The sequence below is a fragment of the Rattus rattus genome, chromosome 9 (genome assembly GCF_011064425.1).
Source record: "Rattus rattus isolate New Zealand chromosome 9, Rrattus_CSIRO_v1, whole genome shotgun sequence".
Classification (NCBI taxonomy): Eukaryota; Metazoa; Chordata; class Mammalia; order Rodentia; family Muridae; genus Rattus; species Rattus rattus.
Genome location: NC_046162.1, coordinates 35,293,202 through 35,317,661, shown reverse-complemented (window position 1 = coordinate 35,317,661; position 24,460 = coordinate 35,293,202). Strand labels below are relative to the sequence as shown.

Below are 24,460 nucleotides of genomic sequence, written 5' to 3'. Positions count from 1 at the left end.
CAGCAAGTTCTTCTAATGTCTCATCAAGTCCAAAGGGATCATGGAAACTCCACAATGTACAGCCAGATGTTCTGAAATACAGTGGCCTGGTGGCACTTCAACCTGTAACTGGTGTATGAGAGCCATCTTGCTGAGTACCGAATCCAACCATGGAAGAAAGGGTGGCCCAGGTCGACTCCAGGAAGTTAATGACAGAACTCTATGGTAGTATGCCACTTGGTGTCAGAACTGACCTCTAAAGGGCTTTGCTCTTTGAGTGAGGACCATAGGCCAAAAATAGGTTTTCTGCACCCTATGACTACTCTCAGGGAAACCAAAATCCTCCCATGAAGTCCAGGGAGGCAGGACAGGAAGGGGACTCATAATCCTGGAATAAAAGCATCAATGCTGACTCTGAATGTTCACCATATTGACATGAGCAGACAGAGAACTTTAAAATTACTGTCATTAGTGAGAGAAAGATGGAGAATGGGACGGATAATTGGCACCTATTAGAAAGAATCAAATGGGCAGGCACTCCAGAACACGGAAACGCAGCCCCTGGCTTTAAGAAATTATTGATGAGACACCATCAAAGTGGGCATTTTGAAAAGCAGAGGTTAATTAATGTAGAGACGGAGGGACAGGCAGAGCAAGAGAGGAACAGGGCATGGCTACTAAGTCTAAACGTCCATAGTGACCAGGCTTCCCTCTCAACACACTAAGTCGGCACTGTTCTCCTACTTCCGGATTTTCATGGAGAAAGTGCACATAAGTGCATTTATTCATTAGAGATGTCTTTTCTCTGTGGCTCTGGTTAAGGTCATTGCTTTATCGTCAGAAAACATGTGGGCATAGATTCCTTTTTGTTCATTTTCTTTGAGATTCATTAGACTTACTGTGCCTGATGGCAGGCTGCCTTCCTTTGGTTTTGCTCAAAACTTTCAACTTTGACCTCTCCTGACACCACTCACCCGATTCCTCTCTTCCTGTGGCTCCCTGTACAAGTGCACAAGTGCATCTGTCCCTATCTTTGCACTGTGCAACCTCGATGGTTCAATGTCTAACCATACTCTGTGCACATCCAGAACTTCGCCCAGTTAAACACATTTTGCTCTTAATTCCATAAATTGAATGTGCATGCATGCACTTGTACATGTGTATATACATGTGTGCACATGTGTGCATATGTATGTGTGTGCATACATATATTTGCACAAGTGCACCTGTTCACATTGTGTGTATAGGCCAAAGGACTGTTTCTCAGGTGCTATCCACCTTGTCACTTTGAGGTGAGTTTCTCTCTTGCCTGGAGCTTACCAAAGTGCATCAGTGAGCCTCGGGGATTTTCCTGTTTCTGTTCACCAAAGCTGGATTACAAATTCACATGGTACTCCCAGCTTTATAATAATAATAACTATTATTATTATTATATGTGTATATAAGTGTTTTGTCTATGTTATGTCAATCTGTGTGCCTGGTGTTCATGGAGATCACAAGAGGGTGGTGTCAGATCTCCTGGAACTGGAGCTAAACCTGGCTGTAAGCTGCCCTGTGGTTGCTGGGAATCAAACCTGTGTGCTCTGGAAGGGCACTGAGCCAGCTCAACAGCCTACCCCCAGCTTCTTATATCGCCTCTGGGGAACAAACTGGGGTCCATGTGTTTATAATCCCTTCATTACCCAAGCTATCTCCCTAATGCTAACTGTTCAAAAAGGCAATTAAACGCTTTATTTTCTGAAAATTACATTTGGTTATTTTTCAGATTTTCCAAATAGTTTATTTATTACTGTATTTTTCTTGGCGCAAACCTTCAGCTCCTGTTTTGAGTTCTTTTTTTTTTTTTTTAAAGCAGAAGAAAGGATATATTTTTTAATTCACTTAGTTATTTTATTGATATGAGTATACTGTAGCTGACTTCAGACACACCAGAAGAGGACATCTGATCCCATCACAAATGGTTGTGAGCCACCATGCAGTTGCTCGGATTTGAACTCAGGACCTCTGGAAGAGCAGTCCATGCTCTTAACATTTGAACCATCTCTCCAGGCCCCCCCCCACCTTTTTGATTTCTTACATTATGAATGTTTTTATTCTGTATTTGTTAATTCAAACATCTGAAGTGTCTATGTCTCTCTGCTGTTCTTAGTGTCTTGCTTCCCTTCATATTTAAAAAAGAACTTTTGACAGAGACACTCATAGGACAGCACACTCAAAATCCCAAGGTCTGTGTTGAAAAGCTTGCCTAATTGGTGTTTGTCTACTTTCCCAGGTACCCTAGAATACTCTGAACTGGGGCACCTTTGCCTGGCACTGTGTCCTGAGACAAGCAATTTCTATCATTACTTCCTAAGGGAAGGAGGGCATGGTGACTTCTGCTCTATACCTGAGCTAACAACTGAGGCTGCAGGAGCTCCGTGCCTGGTAGGTGACGTGGGTTTTCTAATAAACTAATGTGTCCTGGGCTCAGCTCCTAACCCTATGCCTCCTGAGATCACAAACATCAGAGCTCATGGTCAATGGTTCAGGACAAGGACTCTCAAAGCAAACAAGTCTGCCTCTAAGCCTTGATTTGCTATTTTCTCTGTCCCCCCACCGCCCACCCCAGCTTCTTATCAGTACTCCCCTTCCTGGCCTTCCCACTGATGTCTTTAAAGGATGGCAGAGTTATTTTCCCTATAATTTTCCATCGCTGTTAAGTGAGAGAGTCAGCTGAGATATCCTGTCTCCCACGTGGCAGAAACAACAGCCTGTGCAAACAGTCCCAGAGCTTTGACTTTATTACTCCTCTCCCCACATGGAGGATAAATGTGATTACCTAGCAGGGATAAAAGAAAGTAAGTTGGCCTGCATTAATCCACTGCTTCCGGAACAATGCATCTCAGTGAGCATTCTCTGAAAACCCCTCCTTCCCATTACTGCAGGCACAGAGAGGGAGAGCACCTGTACCCCAAACAAGACCCCATAATAGCCAACAGCGAGGAACAACAGAGAAGGACATCTCATCTTTGGATGCTAGCTTTGAATCTTGGGATATGTAGTTTCCATAGGAGTTAACAGAGAAGGCAGAAAACTAATGAGGGGCCATGACCGGGGGTAAGGGTAGGAGTGGAGGGACTTCAAGTAAAGCAGAATAAGTAGTATTAAGGGAGAGGGAGGGAAGTGGAACAAGAAAGGCTTGAGTGGGAGATAGGAGGGCAGGGTAGGTAATGAGTATGGGGAGAAATGACTAAAGACCTTTGAAAAGGTCATATGGAATCCTACAATTGTAGTAGTGTCCTAAATATGTATAAGTATGTAAAAAGAGCTCCCTTATGGCAGGGTGACAGTGCCCCTCCCAGGAACAAGAGGCCATCAAATCAAAAGCCCAGGATTACCTCTATTCAGGTCGTTTGTCAGTGGGGACCTATAGACATCTTCCCAACACTAAGGGTTACCTTCAGAACTACCTGAAGGTAAGACCTTACTGCTGAAGATACCACATACTTGAGTCACAGGGCATGGAGAAATCAAGTTGGTACTTACAACTGGCTAGCATTCTTAGTGCCGTGAGGTACATGCTACTAAGAGGGGAAAGTAATCAACAAAATATTACCCAGCTGTGGACTCAGAGCTACAGTAATGACTGGCCTGGCAAAGATATGTCACCAGCATGAGGTACAATAGTGGCATGAATGTGACCACTTGCTGAATGGACTTGTGGCCATGGAACCCATGCCTGGTACTGTTAACCAGCCAAAACCCCAAGGCTGCCTAGGTCATAGACCCTAGGAGTCTGATTATTTTGCTAAATAGACACAATAATAAACTTCTTCCTAAGTTTTTAGCTTTATACTCATACGTCAACAGATCAGCGTGTTTCTCAAGCATTTTTTTTTCTTCTTCTAGAGTTTCTCTGTGTAGTGGACTGGCCTTGAACTCATAGAGACTCACCTGCCTCTGCCTCCTGAGTTCTGGAATTAAAGGCAAGCTTCACCACTGATTGGCCAGAGAACCCTATTTTTGCAGATTAATACAGAAATTGACAACAGAGGACATGAAGAGAATAAGGGACTAAGATGCTCAGCATTAAGTGGGACATCTATATCAGACCCTGTTGCCACAAGGTTTAGGGATCACCACAAAAGAGGACTAGAAAGACTGTAAGAGCCATAGGTGGGTGTCCGCATTGAACCTGTTTGCCAATGTGATGGGGCCTTCGCATGCACAAACCCATAACAAACTCATAAACAACTGTGACCGAGTGCACAAGTCTTGGAAAGATTAAGCCAGCTACAATCCCAGCATGGATTAGGAGAAGTCCTACACCTGGCCAAAGAACTATTGGCCAGTGATGGCTGCTGGAGGAGAGGGGGTTAGCTTTCCTCCGGGATAGATTACCAGGCTCCAACAGGTGGGCTTACGTCCATGCACACATAAGCAGTATCAAGTAGACTCAACAGGATCTGGGCGGGGGGGGTGGGGAGGAGCATAAGAGAACAGGAGGGAAAAATAGAAGGGGGATTATGGGAGGAAGCAGAGGGAAAGGACTGGGATGTATTTAACCTAAGCACATTATATGAATGCATGAAATTCCTAAACAATAATAAAATTATAAATTAAAAACAACTGAGAACCCGGTCAGAAAGTGGGCATACATCTGGCTTTAGGAGGTACAAGAGTACGGAGAATACAGAAAGTTAAGCAGGGGGTGGGTGGTGGAATTTCACAAACTGTGATCCAGAAGGAGCAAGATCTTTCTGGTGACACGGCTGTTTGGGGGGGGGGGTCACTGAGGCTCCTGTAAGTAACCCTGGTAAGTAAGCACAATAAATCCATTGGTTTTTAAGCCAACCGTCTCTGTTTTGTTTTTCTTTCTAGTTGCTATAATAAAATACCACGCAGAAAGCAACGTAAGGAAGACAGGGTTTGTTCTGATTCAGAGTTGTTCAAGAACGCAGCCCATCACTGGGAAAGTCACAGCAACAAAGGCTCGAGGAAGCTAGCGACTGCACTCACAGTTCAAAAGTATAAAGGGTGACAACTGTTGATGCTCAGCTCTCTTTCTCTACTTAGACAGTTCAGGACTCAGCCAGGGAATGGTGCCACCCACAGTGGGCAAATCTTCCAAGTAAAGCAGTTAGGATAAGCCTCCGCGAGCCGCGACAGAGGTGTGTCTCCCAGCCCTTCTAGAGTCTTTTGACAACAGACACTAACCCTCACACTAGCCTTACAAGGGATGTTTAGGAGCCAATGAGTTGGATCAGAATTCAGAATGACTGCCTACAGAATTTGGGAAAGCTGTGCCCTCCCCAAAAAGGAGACCATGTGGAGATTATGTGGGATCTCAGCAGGGAAGCAGGAGAATGGACCAGAGTAGCAGCAGCTAGAAATGCAGTCAAGTCTCCACATCTCAGGCTCAATGGGCCTTGGCCTCTCTGTTCTGTATGAATGATGATTCCTTGACCTTTTACCCAGCATGCCACATTACATGGTCATTTACATTCAGGAGGCTTGTCCCAAGCCACAAGGGCACTTTCCCCCTCTTCTCTCCCATTAAAAAAAAAATGTAAAAGAAAAAAAGGAGCTTAGGTCCTTGTCAGACACTGTTCGTCTGGGTAAGTTGCCTCTTAGAATGCTTTTCTAATAAACCTCCTGGGTTTCATATTCAGCCTTTCACAGCAAAGCAACCAAGTAATTGGGAATGATCAGTCCTAAAGTCAAGAGTGAGCCATGAGAAGCTGTTTGTAGCCCTGCTGGCCCCATTAGAGGCAGGCAGAGTGGCGTGCACCAGCCTCTTGCCTCTGCTAATGACATTTGGGGGAAAGCGAGTGTAAGCAGAAGGATAAATCACAAGATAGCGTTTATAAACTCACTAATAAAGAATTAATGGGAACCCAATAATTACCAATTACGGAGGCAAGAGAAATAATAAAAACAATAAAACAGAAAGTGTACAAAACAAACAATTAAGGCTGCTTTATTAGAACAACGCTTGCAACTCAGCAAGCATTCGTTCTTGCCACACATGGGCAGTGGCTGTGTGTCATATGCATTTTGCACATTAAGAAAATGACACCGAGGGAGTTCGTCAGCTCCTCCGAGCTCTAGGACACTCGTGAGTCCAGATTCAAAGCTGCAGCCACAACCATGCTTAGGCTGCAATGTCACCTCTCATTAAGTTCTAAATCTGTGCAGGGAGCCTACCATATGTAATATTTTTCTACCATCATGTGACTGATTTTGGAGATGCCAAACACTATCTTTGGGACAAACACACTGATTAAAAATATGCTTCAAGATGCCTCTCTATTTTTTTTAACCCAGTGAACTGAAATATATCAATTAGAACTATTCTAGTCTACTGAGTCCTATAAATACGTATTTAGATGCAACGGGACATCAGTGGGAAATATCTTTGGAAAGTAATTACTTTCAACACACGTGGAGTGTCTTTTAAATGCTTAGACAACACTCTGTTTTAAATGTGTGCAACTGACATAAAGAGGCACACAGATTAATTACCACACCCAACGCTTGATTGCAAATCTTTTGCCTGGAGTGAATGTTTCTAGATCAAGGGCTTAATAACAGAAATTAAGATAGTTGGATGGGGAAACCAAGGACCCACTTCTAGACACCAGAGTCCTCAGCTATCTTCAAAGGGGTGAGTAGCAGGTACGGGCAAGACCCTGCCTCTGTGGGTGGGAGTGGTCATCTTGCTCTCCTATTAACATGGACTGCTGCTGTGCTGTGGTTAGTGCCTGCCACACCTGAGTGCAACAGTGCTGAGCAGCTAGCAAGGAGGCTTGCACCCAACCCCGAAAACCTGAGTCTGATCTCTGGGAGTCCTATGGTGAAAGGAAAGAACCAGTTCCTTCGAGTTTGCCTCTGAGTTCCACACCAGGTTGTGGCGCGCGCGCGCGCGCACACACACACACACACACACACACACACACAGAGTGTAAAATAAATTAACCCAAATGTTTCCTAAAGCCACACAGATAGCTTGATGAAAGCAACTTCCCAAGGCTTCGACATGGCTACACTTGTTTCCTGAACTGCACCCGGTTCATCGTATCCATACCACGGATGCCTGAGGGAGTGGTGTATGTGGACCACGTCAGACAGGGAAGAATGCACATCTGGGGACAGATCTGCCTCCAGTGTGTTTTCTGCATTCTTTTGCAGGGTGCTATGTAGGCTCAGAAACATTTTTGATTAATATATGTAAAATGTCCCCCTTTTTAATGGCAATTCATTCAAATTAAAATTAAAAAAAAAAAAAAAACTCCTGTAGGTTGATAACCCAAGTCAAACGAATGCAGTTGTAGGGTGTGTCCCACTTGTAGACTACCTTACGTTTGAAACAACTATGGCGTGGGAGTCAGACTCGGGTCTTGGTGGAGGCTGTGCTTGCCTTGTAAACTGGAGGATCTAAAATGGCTCAGCAGAAGTCAGTAAGTTGGCAGAACCTAAAGTGATGTTGGAGTATTCGCAAGGAAAGCAGTGACGGAGCCCTAATGGCGGGGTTTGTTTATATTAGCAGCCAACAGGAAGGCCCTGTGTGTGCAAAGGGCGCTCTCTTGGCCCCTTGAGTATAGAAGAGTTCAGAATTTCCAGCATCCATAAGGCCCTGGGCACAGAGGGGGAGAGCTGCTCACTTCGTATCAGCAGAGATGCAAAGAGGGAAAACGAGATAGGGAGAGGTTGACAGGGGTCAGGCACAAGATGTAGACCTCGACGGTACTCCAGGGGTAGATTCATTACTCCAGCCAGGTCTCTTGTCTTAGTTAGGGTTTTACTGCTGTGGACATATGCCATGACCAAAGCAACTCTTATAAAGGACAACATTTAATTGGGGCTGCCTTACAGGTTTAGAAGTTCAGTCCATGATCATCAAAGTGGGAGCACAGCAGCCTCCAGGCAGGAATGGGGCAGGAGGAACTGAGAGTTCTACATCTTCATCTGAAGGCTGCTAGTGGAAGACTGACTTCAGACAGTTAGGATGAAGGTCCTTTAGCCCACACCCACAGTGATACACCTACTCCAACAAGGCCACACCTTCTAGTAGTGCCACTCCCTGGGCCAAGCACATACAAGCCATAACATCCCTCCTCCTAAGGGCTCATCCAGCTATGAAGTCATTGATAGATCGATCCATTTGATGAGATCAGGGCTTCATTATCCAAGCACCTCTTATTGGGGCCACCAGCTGGGACCAAACTATAGCAAATACGTTGACCTCTGAGAGGGCGGCACTTCCTATCCAATCTATAGTAGGTTCAGGAACCTTCCATCCACTGGGATGGAACTGTGAATGGCATTGCCATGGGAGGCATGGGTGCCACCATTCCTGACATCGTGCTGGTTGCTTAGTTGAAAGAGCACAGCTATGAAGACTGGTATGGGGGTGACCTTTGGAAACCCTGGGTGTGGATCTTCCCAGAGTGCTAGGCACACCTATTATTTCCCCAGGCCAGCTAAATATGGTTGGGGGCTGTGGACCTATGTCTCCCTTTTTCTTCTCAGCACCTCTGATCCATGCTTTCCCGCATCCGCATCCTAATGGGCCCCGCCATCAAGCATGGATACACTCCGAACTAAGAGTTGTCTAAAGCATTTGGTTCTGAGATGGCTTCATCTGGTCGTCTCCTGAGACGCTCCACAGGGAGATGTGGAGTTTGGACAGATGGGTCAGCCCTGGACAGCTCTGCTTGCAGAGATCTCTTGGGGAAGAAGCGATGCTTTTATTATTTCCTAAACGCACAGCTGCTGCCGAGCTTCTTAAACAACAACAAGAGGAAAGTCACCGTTCCCACTTGTTTGTCTTGGAAAGGTGTGCCTCGTCCAAAAGTTACCTGCCGTTTATGTGGCTTTCCTTTGCTTATGCATGCAAAAGTATCCTGCTCATTGGAAACCCTGTAGAAGGGGCAGATGGGATGGTTCAGTGGGTAGAGGTGTTTACCACCAAGTTTAATTACCTGAGTCTCTGATCCCCAGAACCCATGTAAAGGAGGAAGGAGAAACAAAGTTGTTCTGAACACACACACACACACACACACACACACACACACACACACACACACACACACACACACACAAATAAATGCAAATAAATGCAAAAAACTTTTTAAAAGAAGAAAGGAAGCCCTATATAGAACCACCAAGAGGCCTGACTGTGAGAGAACATGGGAACTGAGCTTTGACATTCATAGGAGAATCAGACCCTGCTCCTGGCCTCCACAAGCATCTGTGGATGTCTGGTTGCGAGTTCAAAGTTAAGGCTCTGGTCTCCACATATAGGGCGCTCTCAGTGCAGCTGCAGAACTGTCCGTCTTGGGAACATCTGGGCCTGGGGGTTACCAATGTGTCTGCTGACATGTGGCAAATACAACTAGGTTTTATTCTAGTTTTAAATTTTGACGAGTATGAGTATTTTCCTGCATGTATGTCTGTGCACCACATGTGTGCCTGGTATCCATGAAGGACAGAACAGGGTGATGGATCCCCTGGAACCAGAGTTAGGGACAGTTGTGAGCCTCCATATGCTAGAACTGAGCTCAGTGGATCTGAACTGCTCAGATCTGCTACCAGAACAAGTGCTCGTAACCACTGAGCCATCTAGCTCCAGTGAATAGAGTTTGGGGCTCTGTTTTATTTTATTTTTTATTGGATATTTTTAATTACATTTCAAATGTTATCCCCTTTCCCGGTTTCCAGTCCATAAACCCCCTCTCTCCTCCCCCTCCCCTTCTTCTATAAGGGTGCCTTCCCAACCACCCACCCCTTCCCACCTCCCCACCCTGACATTCCCCTACGCCCCAATGGGCTTCTCCTCCCATTGGTGCCCAACAAGGCCTTCCTCTGCTACACATGCAGTCCCTGGGAGCTCTGTTGGTTGGTATTGTTGTTCTTATGGGGTTGCAAACACCTTCAGCTCCTTCAATCCTTTCTCTAAGTCCTGTAAGCATTCGCCTCTGTATTTGTCAGGCTCTGACAGAGCCTCTCAGGAGACAGCTATATCAGGTTCCTGTCAGCATGCACTTCTTGGCAGCAGCAATATTGTCTGGGTTTGGTGGCTGTATGTATATGGGCTGGATCCCCAGGTTGGGCAGTCTCTGAATGGCCATTCCTTCAGTCTCTGCTCCAAACTTTGTCTCCATATCTCCTCCTATGAATATTTTTGCTCCCCCTTTTAAGAAGGACTGAAGCATCTGCACTTTGGCCATCCTTCTTCTTGAGCTTCATGTGGTCTGTGGCTTATCTCTTGGGTAATTTGAGCTTTTGGGGCTAATATCCACTTATCAGTGAGTGCATACCATGTGTGCTTTTTCTGTGATTGGGTTACCTCGCTCAGGATATTTTCTAGTCCCATTCATTTGCCTATGAATCTCATGAAGTCATTGTTTTGATAGCTGGGTAGTACTACATTGTGTAAACGAACCACATTTTCTGTTTCCATTCCTCTGTTGAGGGACATCTGGGTTCTTTCCAGCTTCTGTCCTGTTTTAGACTGTCATCATTTCAAACCATGAGTACGTCACGTGGTACTTAAACATCATCAGTATGGACAGGCACCTTGAATGTGACTTGACTCACGTTCTGATTATCCTGATTCCTCAAGTAAAGGATCACTGCCTTGACAGGAAAGTTCTCGAAGTGTTTTATTTTAAGGAACACCACCCCCAAGGGTTTTTGTTTGTTTGTTAACTCCACTTTCCTCCTGTTTTTTTATTGCTGCTGTTTTGTTTGTTTCGAGATAAAGATTCAAGTAGCCGAGCATGGACTCGAACTATCTCTTAGCTGAGGATGACTTTGAACTTCAGATCCTCTTCCATTGCCTCCTATGTGCTGGGTTAAAAGCACAGCCCACCATGCCTAGTGTGCAGTGCTGGGGATGGACTCTGAGCTATGTCCCCAGCCCTGTCCCCAGCCCCAGCCCCAGCCCAGCACCAGCCTGTTGGATTTTAATTTATAAACTTCCTCGAGTAAGCTTGATGAGAACACAGAACTAGACCTTATAAGCTGTGCAACCTTGGGCAAGTCCCTTGTTGTCTCTGAACTTGATTCCTCTTCTAACACCAACGGGGTATCTTCACTCTTTCTAACTCACAGATTTTCTTCAACATGTCAGAAAGAGGACAGACTTGGGTTTGGTGAGATGACTCACTGAGTAAAGAACACTACATACCAAGTGACAACCTCAGTCTGATTCCAGGGACCCACATTGTAGATGACTGATACTCACAGGTGTCCTCTGACTTCCTCATGGTGCACACACAGGGATAAATCAGTGTAAAAATAAATAAAAATGGGAAAAGAGAAACCAGATAGCACTTCGAAAACAAAGGCAGTGTAGGAACCATTGTCAAGGTGTTATTTCACATTGTTTAAAAGGGGGAAAGCAATTTGTAGCCCACTTGTACAAACCTACCATCTTTAAAGACAAAGCAAGAGATCTGGCCACTTTTTGAATGGCTCAAGTGTCTAAGCCTGAGATCAGATTTGAGCCTCTGCTGTAATCTGCTCCCCTCGGCCATCAGATTCCCATCTTGTGTCTGAATGGTTCAGTAACTCATGCAAATGATAGGACATTAGATAAAGCCACTGAGCCACTGGTAGGAGTGCTGCTTCCATCCAAAAAGAAATTCTCTTTTTTAAAAAAGATTTATTTATTGTATTAATATGAGTACACTGTCACTCTCTTCAGACACACCAGAAAAGGACATCAAATCCCATTACAGATGGTTGTGAGCCACCATGTGGTTGCTGGGAATTGAACTCAGGACCTCTGGAAGAGCAGTCAGTGCTCTTAACCTCTGAGCCGTCTCTCCAACTCCTGATGTTAGTAGAACACACAGGTTCCCTTCCTCCCATAACTCTCCACCAGCCCCATGTCTTCTGATGTGTGTGGGGGGAGGGGCTCTGCTTCTTTATGGCTGCAGTAAGCCAGGGCTCCCAAGCAAGCAAGGCTTACCACCATCTAGAGCCCTGCTGGTTCCTTGCTCTCCACCCCTGCAGGCCCTCTTACAGGAAGAACAAAGAGTCCATGTTTGAGCCTGAATTTTGAGACAGAATACTATAAACACTGTCGGATATCTAAAGCAAATGCATTTCCCCCAGGGGCCTCTGGGAAACCTATGGTTCAATTCTGTGACCAATTTCCTACACAGCTAACGCTCAACTTATCCCACCCAGTCTCAGTCAGTCAGTCAGTGTCTGTCTGTCTGTCTGTCTCTCTCTCTCCCCCCCTTACAAAATGAGAGTGCATCGCCTCATCTCAGAGGTGTTTATAGGGACTGAATAAGGCTATTCTAAAAGTGAACCCTTCTTGCCTACAGAGTCGAAAGGAAGGAACCCTTTGGGCCCCAACTGTCTGATGTCCGTGGACGGTGTGAGCGAGGCATGGTGGTGCGTGCCTTCAATCCTAGCACTCGGGAGGCAAAGGCAAGTTGGTCTCTGCTAGGTCAGTCCAGACTACGTAATAAGATCCTGTCCCATCTCCAGACCAGGCATGCTAGCGTGCTAGCATCACAATGCTCCTGGCTTTTATGTTGATTCTGAACTCAGGTTCAGGTTTGTGAGGCAGGTGTGTCCTCCTCTCACCAAGTCCTCTCTCTAGCCCCAGGAAGTTGTTTCTTGGTTTTTAGCTTTTCTGCGTCTGTGTCCCAGCAGTCATTTGGGGAGTCACCTTCCTCCCATATTGGTTTATGACACACCAAGCAGGACACAGCTGGGGACTCCCCATAATCCTCAGCCACTGGCTCAGGAGACTGTGCAGGGAACCCAGCACCTCAGTGAGAGGCCGAGGCTATGCTGCCTCTTGATGAACTTGCCTTGTGAGAGGTTGACATTCACTGTAGGGAGGTCAGTCAGAGGGGTGAACTAAGGGGAAGAGCCAGGTCCCTGGGCCACATCGAGTGTCCCTGAAGCCAGCAACCCCTGAGACTAGATTGTCTAGCTATGTATAAGTCCACCAAGTCATCTTTTTTGTTTGAGCCCGTTGAGTCTTGTTACCTGACACAAGAAAGTGACCAGGGACTTTGCGCAGCACTGAGGGGTGAGGGTGGGGGGCATGTCCAGGGAGACCCTCTTCTAAGGCAACCATGTTTTAGGAAAAGACCTGAGACTCTCTATATGCTGGTGGATTTTGGTTGCCAACTGACTAGATTTATACATTTCTGTCTTCAAAGATGCTTCCAGAGAAGAATGACTGAGGACAGATAACCTGTGGCCCAAGGAAACAGCAGTTGCCTGTCTATATTCTGCCTCTCTCTGGGCAAATGTTTCCACTGTAGCTGGGATCACCTTCCCCTGACCTAAGAGTCCAGATTCTTTGGTCTCTAACGTGAATTGAATACAAGTGATTCTCCTGGACCTTTTGGACCTTCAGTGCCCATGTTGGGAATACTGAGGCATCTGGCTTTGTGTTCTAAAAGCTAAGGGACTCTTGGCCTTGTCAGCATGCAAACAGCCACTGTGGGACTACCCAGCCCTATCATATAAGCCACGCTCATTCTCCAAATATATATACATATACATAAGTAATTCTATCATTCTGTTTCTCTAAGGACCTTCTTGGTACACACTACCTTGAGCAGAATATCTACAGGGTTGTTCTATCAGAAAATGATACCCTTTCTACTGAGCAAATTCTATTATGCTCTATAGTCATCCCCTCTAGTGTGAGGAGGTGGTGGCCAGTCTTTCTGTCTGCAGAACTTTCCTGTGTCATCTCAGCTAACTCAGTTACCAGGGATCACGGCTCCTCATCTCTGTACACACAGCACCCTTCAATTACCTCAAGGAAACTTCCATTAGCAACCAGTGACCTAGGAATTGTATCATCTTTTCACAGAGAGTGGTTCCTCCATCACCAGTACTAACTGTCCAACATGGCTCCAGGACATTGCCTTTGGGGTAATGAGAGAACAGCCAAGCATGGCCTGCAGAGACAGGGGAAGATAGGAGTTGCTAATCCTAGATAGGGGTAAAATTAGCTTTGTGCATCATTCCACAGTGCCAACCACACCCAGATACCACCCAAGCCCCACCACTGGCTGAACCCTCGGTCCCAGGAGGCTATGGGTTTTCAACAAACCACTGATCCAGTGTCCATCCACCTGCTCATTTCCCCGGCACATGGTCCTGACTTCCTGGGGACATCAAGGCAAGGTCTTCTTTTCTAGGATGAGATTTAACATTACACACCAAGCCTCCATTAGGGGGCCTGAAGCAGTTCAAGGAACTGAATGGAAGCCCTGGGCAAGAAGTACAATCCAACCAAATAAGAGTGTAGAATGATCCATGAGCAGGTTATAGCTCATAGGCTCCTCCTAACTATGGTCACTTGACCTGGAAAGGTCCTTCGGAGTCACCACGGCTGGTTCTCTAGCATGTGTGACAGACACACAGCCAAGGAGACAGACTGATGCTTCAATCATAGCTGGAGGGAAGGGGGAAAAGAGCCAACTGCTCAGTTAGTGAGGCCGATAAAGCATGAGAGAACACTGACAGCCTTGCTAATTTAGACGGGCTGCCTCCTTCTTCAGCTTGGTGCCAGTTCGGACTCTGCTTGTGCCAAAGCAGAGGAATTAAAGATTTGTTAAGAGACAACACGATCTGAAAATAATGAGACGGCACAGGTTTGGGAGGTGGGGGCTGTTAAAAAGAATTTTTAAGAGGTAAACTAATTTTGATGACAGCCAGAGAATTAGGACATAATGGTCAGTTGGTTCTCTCCTTCGTTTCCTAATAAAGAAAAGTGCTGGGTGACAATGAGACAAAGAGACAGAAATAAATGGTTCTTAAGTCACAGATAATTAACTCCAAAGGCTTGCCGATGGCACATTAATATGCTGGAGCAAACAGCTTCACAAAGCCTCAGTGCTTACATAGAGACCATTTTAAAAGTTGCTAAAAAGTAGAAACTCCTGCTTTGGGGGCTAAGAAAGGAAAGAAGATGGCAAACATCAATCTTAACTTTTGCTGGGTGCTCAAGGGAGTTGAAACTTCTATGCAAGGGTGAGGCCTTGGTAGGACCCATAGGGTGTCCCCATCTTCCCTGCCTCCTGGACCTTGAGAGGATCAGGTCATAATGACAGGACCTGCGGAAGGGCTAATCTCATGGTCCTTGTGAATCTGCAGTGGTTCATACCTTTGGGGGAATTGTGCTGGTTAATTGTAATAGTCAATGTGACACAACCTAGAATGACCCAGGAAGAGTGTCTCAGTTGAAAAATTATTTACATCAAATTGTCCTGTGGGGGATATCTTCAAGGAGTCATACTGATTATTAATTGACTCAGCCCACTGTGGGCAACACCATTCCCTAGACTGGACTCTGAACTATGAGAAGACTGAAGAAAACTTCCTGAGTGAGCAAGCAGGTGACAAGGGTGCATTGTTTCTCTCTTGTTCTTGACTATGGATGATGTGCCTGATGACGTGACTCCCCTACAATGATGACAGTAATCTGGAATTGTAAACCATAATAACCCTCCTTCCCACCTATTACTTCTTTAGGTCAAGGTATTTTGTCACAGAAACAGAAGTGAAAGTAGGACAGGAATCATTATCTATTTGACAATGTGACTTCCCATGAGCTTTGGAAAAAGATCCCTGGTCCTGGGCCAAGTGTTGTGAGGGTAATTTCCAAGGATGTGTTCTATGAGCACTGCATTTAAGAGATGGTTGTAGAGTGTGGAGGAATTGTGAGATGGTCCGGCCTGATCATCTCAGTTCAGTCAACAGAACCCGTGTGGAAGGAGGAGAGAGCCAACTCCTGCAATCTGTCCTCTGACCTCCACAGCTGTGGCAAGTGCTTGCGCATGATCGTGCATGCACGCTCATACACACTATTACGCAAACACAACAAAAAAGCTTGAGTGTAGAACCCCTGCCCGTGCTTGAATAGACATCCTAGCAGCAGGGTTGCCTGTTTCCCACCTACCTAGGGCAACTGGGTACAACTCTATCTCCTAAAAAGAGTCAGTGTGCCACAGAAAAAGCCAATCTGCCGAGTCAGGGCTTGGTCACACTCACTTTCCATTTCTTTGAGCCTGGCATGTGTGTAAGAATAAGCAATACCCCAGTGTTGGGGAGCAAAGGGTTGGGATGCAGGGAACTCCTCACCTGGCCTTGGATGAAGCCTAGATCTGAACAGGACTCATTGCCATGAGCACTGTCAACTCTGGGTGCTTTTAAGTTCCCTCCATCTGTGGTGAAGTATCCCCCATCCCTAACACCCCTCCCCCCCAAAAAATCCTGGGAGTTCATTCATCTGTTTCAGCCCAGAGTCAGCTACTTCACATTAGACTAAGACACATTATGCAGGCAACTGAGAGATCCAGAAAACATCTGCTAAACAAAATCAGAATTAATGGCAAACGCCACAAGGATTTTGATAGCTGAAGATCCCCCAGATGCACAGAACAATAAAGGGGCCAATAGAGGCAGCTGTCAACTGGGAACAGATTCCAGGAGTTTTCAGGAAGCCAGGCTTCCAGTTTCCAACTCAAGGCAGGCAGGTCCTGTTTAGTTGGGGGAATTTGCATTGCTAAGCAGTCTAAGTACCCAGAGCCACCCAGGGCAAGGGTGACAGTCTCTCCCTCCTTTCCTCTCCTCCTAAGATAGCAGCAGCCTTGCCCTCCCAGTCTCCCTATTGTTTTGATGGAAAGCCAGGCCCCCCAGCTGGCTAAGGCTGGAACAGAGTAAGTGAACCATCCTTGGGAAGGCCAGTAATATAACATGACACCCTGGTGCCCAGCTCCAAACTCAAGCCCCTAATCACAGCACAATCACAGACATCTGGAATAGCTTACAGATCACCTTCTGCCCTTCAGAGATAGCTGACAAGGGCTGAATTATCCAAGCCACTTGCTCCACACTCGAGGGCGCTCCCACGGCTGTAATTCAAAGAGATGGGATCAGTCAGAGAAAGTGCTGGTGTGAGTAGATGGGCTCTGGCAGGTACAATCAGCACCTGCCCTCTGAGTGGACATGGGAGTGTCTCAGAAGGACCGGGGTTGGCAACTCTTCACCGTGAAGTTTCAGAAAAGGTTGAAATTAAATTTCAGATGTCTGGAGGGGGATGTAAAAAGAACTGTGCTTGATCTAGGAAGACAGTTCAGTGGGTGGAAGGCTTGCTGTGGAGAAGCAAGGCTGTGAGTTCAGATCCCCATCATCCATGTAAAACGTAGGACAGGATGCTGTGAGTCTGCAATTCCAGCGCTGCTGGACAGGTGGAGACAGCAGGATCCACAGAGTTTAGTGGCCAGCTGGCCTCTACGGAGGACACATGTCCTGGCCTAGAGACACCCTGAGGTTTTCTGCTCTCCCAATCTTTACTACTGTAAAGTGAGTACCAGGTTCAGCAAAGATACCAAACACTCTTCCCCAACCTAACACACGCACAACATGCATATACATGCATGCATACATACGCACACACACATATACACGTGAGGTTTCTTTTTAGTCATCTGGGGAAAGATGTAAAAATTCTTGTTCTAGAAAGCAGACAAAATGTAGCCATGATGCAGCCAGCACAGGTGGGTTCCGAACACTCGTTTCAAGGTCAGTCTAGGGGATCTCATGACGGAGCGACAGTTTTGCTCTCTAAGGAAGATAGGTGTACTAGCCTAGAGACACCCTGTGGTCTTATTGTCCTACCTCAGTTTTACTACTATAAGAGAGTCTTTAGCACGAGCCTAACTTCATGAGAGGCAGGTGGCACTCTCAACTTCCTTTGAGTCCAGCATGTGTACAAGAATGAGCAAGGCTCCAATGTCGAGCAGTGAAGGGCTGGGGTGTAGGGAACGCATCGCTTAGCCTCAGTTGAGGCTATGTAGGATTGGTAGCCAGAGGTATGTGCTATGCGCCTTGGTGGGGATGAATCAAGATCAGACAACTTGAACAGCCACCACCTAGAAGTGTGGGGTGCAACAGAAAGGCAACGGTCCTACGGTGGGGGGAAGAGGTTTGGGCAGAGTCTTTGTTGCCACTGACAATGTGGCAAGGAAGGAAGGAGTCTCGAGTGTAGGATGCTGTCTGCTCTGCTGAAGTTCACGGGAGATAAAGAATTCTCTGAAACTTCATAATGAGCAAGTCAACATCACTGTGCCCACCTCACTGCTCCGAGAAGGCTCGGCCCTGGTACCTGGCTGCTGAGGGAAGCTCTCCCCTTGCCTGCATCCACTGCAGCAGGCCTTGCAAAGGTACTGAGTGCAGTGGCAGCCATGAGCACCAAGACAGCAAAGTTAAATTTGTTTTATCCCATGAGAAGCTGATTTGGGGGAAATGCTGCCATTACCTTCCCTGCTAAGAGTGTGTGTGTGTGTGTGTGTGTGTGTGTGTGCGCGCATGTATGTATGTATGTATGTATGTATGTATGTATGTATGTATGTATGTATGCCAGAGTGATTGCAGCCATGTAACTCATTGGGTTCTCAGAGTTTAGCACTTTCTGGGTGTACTATGCCCCAGCACCGCTATGTTAAACTATCATAAACCAGGAGGCTCCAAAAGCAGGAATTCATTTTCTCAAGGTTCTGAAAATCAGAAGACCAAATCAAAGGAAGGACTGGCCAGACCATCCATGACTCCCTCTGAAGGCTCTAGGGAATAGTCTTCCATGCCTCTTCCTAACCAGTGGTTGCCAGCAGTGCCCTACTCTACCTCCACATGGCACTTGCCTTCTGTGTCTAAAGATGGAGGTCCCACTGCCACTCATGGGACTAAAGCCAAAACTGATCCAGCATGACTTTCTCTTAACTTGGTATGTCTACTGTCTATAGAGACCTTATTAAACAGGTCTCTATTTCATAGAAGGTCATGTTCATAAATTCTGGCTTAGTACCTCACTATACCACTTTTTGTTGGTCTGTATTTTTCCTTGAGAACAGAGTCTCAAAATATGGCTGCACATTCAGCCCTAATGCCCTCTCAGCAATGCATCACCCAGGAACATATAACATTACCGGAGATGGCAATGAGCACTGCAGAGCTAATGGTATTTTAAAAACTTGTAGCAACCGTCCAGAACAGTTATTTTAAATCACCTTTTTAAAACCCAACGGTCTTGGGTCTTGGGTTCTCACTGGTATATCATGAAGATGAGACCAGGGTTCAGAGGGGCAACTTTAACCTAATTCAAGAAAGAATTGTCATCACAAGGTCCTCTGCAGGCTGATGGGAGACAAAGGCCTCAGCCAGCTCACTCACCTGTGAACTAGGAAAGCTACAAGAGCAGTCAGCCTGGCAGGGCACATGTGCAGTAGTGGCATGAGCGTCACAGGGCTTACCAACCACCTTATGGTTTGTTATAAGGCCTGCTCCACAGGAGAAGCTGTGTGGCTGACATTGTAAATCCCAGTCAAGAAGCCATGACTGGGGAGTTCATGGGCCCTAAGGGTCAACTTACTATTGCTATGTTTTTAAATGGACACAATATCACAACCATCTTCAGCTTCCCAATGGGTAGGATCAAGATGAAATTGTTCCTCTACATCCATAGCCTGATGACATTTTCAGCCCTCACCAGAGAAGTTTCTTTGTGCAGTGGACAGTGTTTAGCACAGAACTTCATAACTGGTCAAAATGCAGAGAGTATATGACTGGGGGGGAGCTTGGCTAGAATTGGAGTGTCTATATCATATCTCTTGTGCTCAAGAAAGAGGTGAGAAATACTCTAAGAGTCAGCAGTCGGAATGGACTGGACACTACAGGGCCAGTGCACCTGAACTAATTTCAGTTGTAGTTGCCTACCTGACATCAAGCCAGTCACTACCTCCCACCCTTAATGTAGGAACCGCTGACAGCTGACAGCTGCTAAGGGAGGAAGAGTCATTTTTCTTTCATCTGACAGGATGCCTTTGCCTCAGCAGATGCCTTCAGATGCACGTGCATATAAGCAGCACAAATTGGACACAACAGTTTATAAAAAATAAACAGACATCAGGTTGAGGGAGTGGAGGTAGGGGTTCGTCTGGGAGGGATTGGAGGAAGAGCGGTGAATATATTGTATGCACAAATGAAATTCTCAGATATAATAATATTCTATTAAAAGGGGAATATATTAGATGGATTACAGGCCCTGGCCTAGGATTGTGGGGAAGTTGGAGAGGAACAGAGGAGGTTTCTGATTTCAGGGGATGAGTGGGGTGGATGAGCAGCATAAGCCAAACACTTCAGGAAAGAGATGGAGTGACACGGAGATGACTTGGGATGAAGCTCAAAGCACACAGGCTGCAGGAGCACTGAATAAAGTCACGGGCTGTCGCCTCCCTGGTTCCTACCCCTCTGTGATTCAGTCTAGACTCCATCATCTCCCAGAGTATCGGCGGCCTCTCCCAGGCCTCACCACACAGACTTGGTCAAGCATTTCCAGAAGTCATAGTGGGGAATTGCCCCCAGTCAGGTGTTTGCGATATTAAACCTCAGCAGAGCACATGTCTCTGAGTCAGGTGTGGAAATGAGACAAAACACCCCTACAGGGAAAATTCTCTTAGATTCTGTGGTCAGGAGGCTGCCTTTTTAGACTCAGTCTCTCTTGAGCACCCTGGGCCCTCCTGGGTTTGGAGAAAGGAACATGACTGAACCCTTCTGTTCCAGGTTGGGCTGGAGCAGCATGCAGGCCGCGAGACAATACTGACCTACTTTTGTGGATAGAAATAATTCCGTGATATTTCCACAGCACCTCTATTATTTTTTTATACTAAATATTGTTCAGAAGATTGACCCAACCCATGGCACTGGCTTCCCAGGTCTCCAAAAACCTAGAAATATCCTTATGTCTCCAATCTCCCTTTCTCACTGCAAAGTGACAAGCATTGACATCAAACTAACTCAAGAACTCTTAACCATTTGACGTTGACATAAGAAAGCAAAAGAAAAAAAAACAAGCACAAAAAGAAAACAAACAAACAAAATACCTAAAGAAGACATCAATTCACAATCGGAGAAAACTAAGTCTGTGGTATCAGGAGAGACCTGCTAACAACAGCCCAAAGAACATGTTCTTGGTCAGTCACTGTTGAAACTGATGTGGGAGCAGAGCTGTGAATGGAGACAGAATAGCCCCCGCATGTCTGTTCCCTTCCTGGCAAACTCAACTTCATCATTTGAGGAATTCCACGCCCTGTAAAGTTCCAAAGTTTTTTAGAATTTTTTTTTGTCTTTGTTAAGAAATGCACAGGGCTGCCCCCAAAACTCTAGCCTAATCAGAGACGTTTTCCACAGACAGACAGTAAGATTACAAAAAGGTTAAGTTTATATGTGATTCCTTCATGCAAATTAACTGCAGACATTGTCAGTGAGAGGATAGCTTATTATTCAAAGTCACAGTGCATGCCAACGTCTACCTTCATTTCTTACAGCTAACTCTCTCAAGCTGACGGTCATTGTTCCCATCGGGAACATAATTTTCAAAAACAACACCCTCCCCCCAATCTACCTTCATCCAATTTACTTCGGTATCGATATCCAAAGAATGTGGTTTGCCCTGTGGAAGTGGCCCCGAGGCCACTGCACACATGGAAGCCAGAAAGTTCACACTAGAATCAGATTGCCCAGGTCCTCTGGATTTATGGTTTCAGAAGCAGATACGGCAGCCATTTATTTGGGTGTCTGGTGTGGATGGTATTGCCGGGATGTTATCAAGTTCTTAAATGGCATGCCGGTGCCTCGGTTATCCAAGCTTCTCATTGTGGTCCAGAGCTTGGATGCTAACTCGTCAGGAGGAAGGATGTGTTTGACTTAGGAGGCAAACAGTTTTTTTACGCCCAGCATTACTCTGCTCGGAGATAGGACAATGGGGGAGAGTGGGGCTAAGGCTAGAATCAAAGTCTGTGTGCTAGACGAAGAGCACACTATGGTTTCTGGCTTCATTTGCCCCCTCTGTTCCTACAATAAAGAGATGATTCCACAAATCTCACAAAAGACATTCTCTCGTTAGAGACTAGCTGTTACTGAGAGTAAATAAAAGAAATTTCCGTTAGATGATTCTGAAATTGCCATCCGAGCACGCTTACCTCTGAGACCAGAAAACAAATGTGCCAGAGGAAGGCTGGCGGGGAAAACGGAACATCGTGGAATTGTTTTCAAAGGGGAAATTAATTGGTTATTTCTATTCTGGCTTAGCCAAAGCTGTAAAAATCTAATCAGAAGCATTTTTCATAGTGGTTTTGCCTACCCGACGATGAAACAAACTCCTCAAACTCTAAACCATTTTTTGTTTGTTTTGTTGTGGCTATCATTAATGACCTCTTCAAATGTCACCCCCCAATGAGGGTCTCCTTCAGAGACCATGTGTGTAGTCATGAGTGAGCCTGTTCCCCGGGAGCTGCCTCTGACACTTGAAGGTACAAGCCTTGCTCTCACAGGCAAACCCAGCCTTAGGTTCTTGTGTCTCCTGAGTAAACAGCTAGCGCGCAGGAAAGCATGGCATTTCAAAGACCAGGCTGCCCATGACTGACGTTCATCTTCGATTCAGCCAAACCACTTCCAAAATGCCAGCGCCCGGAATGATAGAGATGTAATTTTTTTCCTACCTTCTCTTCTTGTGACTTCAAAGCCTCTGGTTTCCTGAAAGAAAAGAGAGATGTGGTTTTGAAGAATAATTCATAGGGACAGAAGGTACAGATACTTGCAAATGACTCCTGTCTTGTTAGTTGTATTTTCTCCAAATGGTGAATCAAATAGTCAGGTCAGCAATGTTGCCTCTTCTAACCTCACTCACACATCGTACATGCAAACACAGGTCAATGCGTGCGCGCGCGCACACACACACACACACACACACACACACACACACACACACACACACACGCGCGTAAATGTAAACAACTTATTACTTTGGGGACTTAGATTTTAAAAAATACATTATTGGGGCTGGAGAGATTGAGAGTATACAGAGGACTCCAGTACCTATTGTGGGACAGTCACCTGTGACTCCAGCTCTGAGGAATCTTTTGGCCTCCTCTGGCAAATGCACTTATATGGACATACCTATCAACACATACATACACATAAATAAAAATACATTGCTGGGCTGGAGAGATGGCTCAGTGGTTAAGAGCAATGACTGTGCTTCCATTCCAGAGGTCCTGAGTTCAAATCCCGGCAACCATCTGTAATGGGATTCCATGCCCTCTTCTGGTGTGTCTGATGACAGTGACAGTGTACTCATATACACATTAAAATGTGTATATGTAATCATTTATATATATACATATATATTCATATACATGTATATATACACATACATACACTCATATACATTAAAAATGCATTGCTAATTAAACAATACAATGTCTTCTTCATACGTCTTGGGCCAGTATCAAGTATTAAAAAGGACTCTGTCCCAGGGTGTGGTCCTACACTTTGCCTCATCTCTATGTGCTTACAATGGCTCCAGAAAAAAAATGTCATGTGGTGTCTGATTATAGCCAATTCATAGTTTCTAAAGGCCCATGGACAATTTGGATAGTGAGTCTAGGTCACTGGGCTAAATTAAGCACTTTGCTTTTCCTAATCTAATCTCAAGAATATTTTTGATGCCAGCTCTGTGCAGCGCAATAAGCAAACTATTTCAGAAACTACCCAGGTACCACAGGATGTCTGCATTAATATTCAGTTGAACAGGGAGCTTCAGAAGAAATACACATTACGGAGAAATCAAAGGGCGATTTGCCTTGATAAATGCCAGCATTTCGAATTCAGCTAGAAACAAGGAAAATTATTTTTTAAGAGAATCTTTGAACATGGTGCTGAATAGTGGGCAAATTTCAGGCAGGGAGAATGGAGGGAGAGCGCACTAGAATGGGAGGATGACAGGGCAGAAGGAAGCAAGCTGAGGAGAATAGCAGGCCTGGGTAGGCTGAGGTGGGGCTGGGAGTGAGAATACACAGTAGGCCGGGGAGAATAGGGGGCTTGAGGAGAAAATACAGTAGGCCTGGGGGCTGAAGGAGTGAGAATACAGGCCTGGGGGCTGGAGTGAGTGAGCTGAAGTAGGCCTGGGGCTGAGGAGAGGCCTGGGGCTGAGGAGTAGGCTACGGGGGCTGAGGAGTATACAGTAGGCTCGGGGCTGAGTGAGAATACAGGAGGCCAGTAGGAATACAGTAGGGGGGCTGAGTGAGAATACACAGGCTCGGGGCTGGGAGGCCTGAGGGGGCTGGGGGAGTGAGAATACAGTAGGCTGGGGCTGAGGAGGGGGCTGAGGAGAATAGGCCTGGGGCTGAGTGAAAATGCCAGTAGGCCTGGGGCTGAGTGAGAATACAGGCCTGGGGGGGCTGGGGCTGAGTGAGTATACAGGCAGGGGGCTGAGTGAGGAGGCTGAGGAGAAGTAGGCTGAGTGAGAACCAGTAGGGGGGCTGAGTGAGAATACAGTAGGCCTGGGGCTGAGTGGAGAATACAGGCCTGGGGCTGGAGGAGAACACAGGTAGGCTGAGGGGGCTGGTGAGTGAGAACACAGTAGGCTAGGCCGGGGGCTGAGTGGAGA

The 24,460-nt window shown here is 46.1% G+C and overlaps 1 protein-coding gene across 1 annotated transcript in view; it reads right to left on the bottom strand.

Moving 5' to 3' along the window:
• Fstl4 (follistatin like 4) overlaps positions 1-24,460 on the bottom strand; it is a 433,128-nt gene that overhangs the window by 357,495 nt on the left and 51,173 nt on the right. The window contains exon 3 of the mRNA XM_032911962.1: positions 22,512-22,545. Coding sequence (XP_032767853.1) covers positions 22,512-22,545 — 34 coding nt within the window. The remainder of the gene's footprint in view (positions 1-22,511; positions 22,546-24,460) is intronic.